The 5,000-nt window shown below is 31.0% G+C and overlaps 2 protein-coding genes across 2 annotated transcripts in view; both read right to left on the reverse strand.

The window, feature by feature from the left end:
* LOC137629711 (zinc finger CCHC-type and RNA-binding motif-containing protein 1-like) overlaps nt 1-5,000 on the reverse strand; it is a 543,938-nt gene that overhangs the window by 363,556 nt on the left and 175,382 nt on the right. The window lies entirely within an intron of this gene.
* On the reverse strand, nt 146-2,067 carry LOC137629326 (neurotrophin 1-like). Its single transcript, XM_068360581.1, has 2 exons — nt 2,050-2,067; nt 146-1,236 (listed from the first exon to the last, which is right to left on the reverse strand). The coding sequence occupies exons 1-2, from the start codon at nt 2,065-2,067 to the stop codon at nt 544-546; spliced, it is 711 nt and encodes a 236-aa protein (XP_068216682.1). The 3' UTR covers nt 146-543.

The following is a 5,000-nucleotide window of genomic DNA, read 5'->3' on the forward strand; positions in this document are numbered from 1 at the left end:
AAATAGGTGAAAAGATTTAATCATACACTAAAGTTTTTATTATTATTTATTAGTTCCATGTGATATACGAAAAAGTTATTCATCTAAAATAAATTACGAAATAAGAAAAAAAAATTATCACAGCGAGATGACTAGAGAACTACTTTCTTCACGTTTGAGGTTTTCACCAGTCATAGTCCTAACTCCCGGAATTTAATTCCGCATTAGTAAATAAAGAATAAAAGAATGAGTGACTTGTGTTTTCTTAAGTTTCTTCTGTAATCAGTCAGAAGAATTGTGTATATAATGAGTTAAATCAATATTAGTATATAAAGAATAAACTGATTTGTGTTTTCCAAAGTTTCTTCCGGAATCAGTCAGGAAAGCCATGTATATATTAAGTTAAATCAATATTAATAAGTAAAGAAAGTGTGATTCATATTTTCCAATGTTTGTTCTGTAATTAGCCAGGAAAATTATGTATATATTAAGTTAAATCAAAAGAAAAAGTGATTTGAGTTTTCCAAAGTGTTTGAATCAGTCACGAAAATTGAGTATAGCATTTCAGTGGTCAATGGTATAAGCTCCCAAGAGACAAGCACAGCTAGCAGGCAACTTGAAGGATTCAATAGCGAAAGGAAAGTACTGATCGTAGGGGTCGTAGACGAGGAACCGGTGGTACACGGACTTCTGAAGGCACTTGGACTCGTAGCAGTCAGGGACCTTAGGGCAAGCGTCTCCTGAAGTGAGGCATTCTTCGATGCGAGTGGTTTGCGTCAGAGTCTTGTAATGGACGTCGACGTTGTTAACGATGACCCTCCATTTGCCAACGGTATTTTGCGCCCTCAAGGGCCTGACGTAAGCCGTCTCTGAGGGACAGAGGTAGGTCTCCTCCTCCAGGGTATTGGGCCGCTCGACGGAGAGCTCCGTGTTGAGGTCAGCTACGTCAGCATAGAGGGATAGAACCTTCTTGGAATGGTATTCGGCAGCGTGTTGGATCTCGTAGGTTGGGTACTCAGCATCCTCTAAACACCAAGGCTTCGTGGCGTTTTCGGCACACGCTGGTACCTCCGGCTCGTGTTCGTGTTTGGGTTGGGGATGGTAAGAAGGTTGAGGATGATAAGAAGGCTGGGGGTGGTAAGATGGCGTATGGTGACGAGTGTGATGGCCACCGTAGGAGACGGAAGAGCCACCGTGGCTCACTCTCACGTGCGAGCTCTGGTCGGCTGAAGCAGTGGCCAGCACCACCAGCGAAACCTAGAGGGGAAAGATTATTCATAATTTAGGTATGATAATTTTCTTCAAAATAAAAATCTCTTGGAGTTGGAAAAGAATGTTATCTATTATTTTGATTATTCATATGTCGTAGATGATAATTTTCTTCAAAATTAAATTCTATAGGAGTTGGAAACGATTGTTATCTATTATTTTAAATTTCATAAGTTGTAGATGTTATTTTTCTTCAAAATCAAAATCTATAGGAGTTGCAAATGAATGTTATCATTTTTTTTCCTGTTTTTGATAACGATTGTACAATCGACCATTTTCCGATAAATTGTAGTGCTATCCATGAAAAAACAATAAGATTATGCATTTATGCATTTGATAACGATTGTACAAACTGCATATTTCAGATACAATTTCTTCGAGAATATAATAGTGCTATCCATGAAAAAAAAAAAAAAAATAATATATATATATATTATATATATATATATATATATATATATATATATATATATATATATAATATATATATATAAGCAATTACGAAACAAGTGACTAAAATCCATATCAATTGAACAAATTAGGGCGATCTGAGACTGAACAAAAGCAAGACATATAAACAATTATGAAACAAATGACTAAAAACCCAAATAAATTGAACAAATTGGGACAATCTGAGACTAACCAAAAGTAAGACATATAAACAATCACAAAACAAGTGATTAAGAAACCAAATCAACTGAATAAATGACTATCAAAGACTAAACAAAAGTAAGATTCTCATTTCACGTATGCTATACTGATCCTACACCTCAGCTAAAGCTTTATTAGCATTCCACGTACCATAAACCTTATAGCCATGTCTACGCAACTTATTCGCTCCACAGGAACTGTGCCGAATTCTTAGGCAAACAGGTTTATATACGAGTGGCCTTCTCTACAATCCCACATTGATGAAGGGGTCTGCTGACCGCCCAACGTCCTTTGGTCTTAACCAAAGTCCGAAAGTTACAATCTGTTATTATTTGCAATAGCTACTTCGTAGCAATTAGCAATGTGGGATTTAGATGACGTGCAGATTTGCATATGCAGAATTAATGTGTTATAAGGTTTTATCTTGTGAAACGTCTTGTCATACAAAGATTTGTTATTATTTTAAGAGATTTTAGGTGTATTTCAGAAGTCATACACTTTTGCATATGCATAATTAATGTATTATAAGATATTATCATATATAATGTCTTTTCATACAAAAGATTTATTAATTCAGAGATTTAAGGTGGGTTGCAGATGAAATGCAAATCTGCATATGCAGAATTAATCTGTTATAAGATATTGTCTTATAAAATGTCTTGTCATAAAAAGATTTATTATTATTATTTTTTTTTCGAGATTTAATGTGTGTTGCAAATGACATGCAAATTTGCATAAGCAGAATTAAAGTATATGTAGATATTATCATGCAATGATGTCTTGTCATACAATTTTTCATTATTATTATTTTAGAGTTTTAAGGTATATTCCAGAAGACATACTCTTTCATATGTAGAATTAATGTAAATTATCATATATAATGTCTTATCATACAAATATTTTAGAGAATTCAGAAACATTAAGCTGTCTCAATTAACTTCAATTGGATGGCTGTGTACATTATAAAAACAGTCAATTACATATGTTATCAAAATGTTACTGCAAGCAGATGTTTGAATATGTTCACATCAAATGTACGACTTTCTTAAGGAAGCACGTTTTACAAGATAAATCGGAAAGGCATACTTTTAGCAAAGTAATTATCTTGCTATGATAAGGTTTTGGAAATATTCAAGTCAATTAATAAATATTTAAGGTACAACTCTTATATATATATATATATATATATATATATATATATATATATATATATATATATATATATATATGTATATATATATATACATATATATAATAACTGTATATATATATATATATATATATATATATATATATATATATATATAGATAGATATATATATATATATATATATATATATATATATATATATATATATATGTATATATATAAGTATATATGTATATATATGTATATATATATATATATATATATATATACATATATATATATATATATATATATATATATATATATATAAAATATTTTGTTAAACATTTAAAAATACGGGCAACCATATTTTTCCTTATAAATGTCGGTCCAAAACATGAAATAGGAAATATTTTTAACTTAAACTGATCTGTGATATATATATTTTATGTAGGGTTTTAAAAAACCTTCATCGCAATATAGGGGATTTTCCAAAATAGGTAACTTTTATTAAAATATCTATTCGGTGTTTATTATCACAATTCTGGAGAGTTTTGCGCTTGATTTATATAATAATATTAATGAATTGCCGCTTTCGAGATAGAATATAATTGAAAAAAAAAAGATAAATTACCTTTGTAAAATAACTAGGTATGTATAGTTTTTTTTTTCGATTAGCTATGATTTTTATTTTAATGAAAGGGAGTTTTTCAGAAAATAGTGAAAAACGTTTTTAGAATTAACAATTACAAGTAAAATGTCTCGGCTACAGAATGCTTGAAATATTCATAGCATTTCAAACTTTCAACTGGGCTCCATAAGGCACTAGAAAAGTTGGAAGACCCAGGCCTACTTGGTTGAGGACCATGAAACGGGAAGTAGGAAATGATGAATGAAAAAGTAATGATTTAAAAGCTCAAGATAGAGATGACTGGCGAAATCTAACTGAGGCCCTTTGCGTCAATAGGCGTAAGAGGAGATGATGATGATGATGATTCATATCAATTAGGACATTTTTAAGCAATATGCTTGTACAGACTAAAAGGTATTACGAGTAATCAACAAACGTCTTTAAAAAAAGTAGGATTGAATAAACATGTTTTAAAAAAATCCTGACAGAGGCCCTTTGTGTCAACAGGCGTAAGAGGAGATGATGATAATGATGATTCATATCAATTAGGATATTTTCAAGCAATATGGTTGTACGGACTACAATGAATTATGAGTAATTAACAAACGTCTTTAAGAAAAGGATTCAATAAACATGTTTTAAAAATCCCTGACTTGTTATATCATATAAATTTAATTTTTATGTATGTCCTTATCTGGAATGTCAAAGATAGTATTCTAAAATTTACTGTAGCCTCGAAACGTTATCTTGGTGATATACTCTTTGGCATCTATTCTGCAATATATCTTATTTATGTTTTTAGAATAATCGGCTAAATCTATCTGTCTCACCTATAAGAGAATTAAGTAGACATAGCCTGGCCTTACCATATATAGTATTATAACCAAACTGTTAGAATGTCTATTATCTATTAAAAGGTTTACGATGATTTTTCATACCTCTTATTATCCTTTGATCTATTGCGTCATTGATAGAAAAGATTGGAGATTTAAACAAGATGCTACGACTTAAAACAATCTGTGATATTTCAAGTACTTACTTTATTACAAGATGAATTGATTGACGTTTTATATATCACCAAATTATATTTATTCTGTCTTAAGATAAAATAGAAAGGTTTTCCAACATTAGTAGATAGAGAATCAAATAGTATACAAGATTTTTCTTTAATATAGCTATTTCCTTCCCTGTCAGTCTGTTCGGGGATCGAACTATGCTCATTTAGTCTGTGAGATAAACATGCTACAACATAAGCTTTGAGACACGAGAGAGAGAGAGAGAGAGAGAGGAGAGAGAGAGAGAGAGAGAGAGAGAGAGATGTTTGGTGTGGCGAAAAAGAAA

This window comes from Palaemon carinicauda, chromosome 37 (assembly GCF_036898095.1).
Source record: "Palaemon carinicauda isolate YSFRI2023 chromosome 37, ASM3689809v2, whole genome shotgun sequence".
Lineage (NCBI taxonomy): Eukaryota > Metazoa > Arthropoda > Malacostraca > Decapoda > Palaemonidae > Palaemon > Palaemon carinicauda.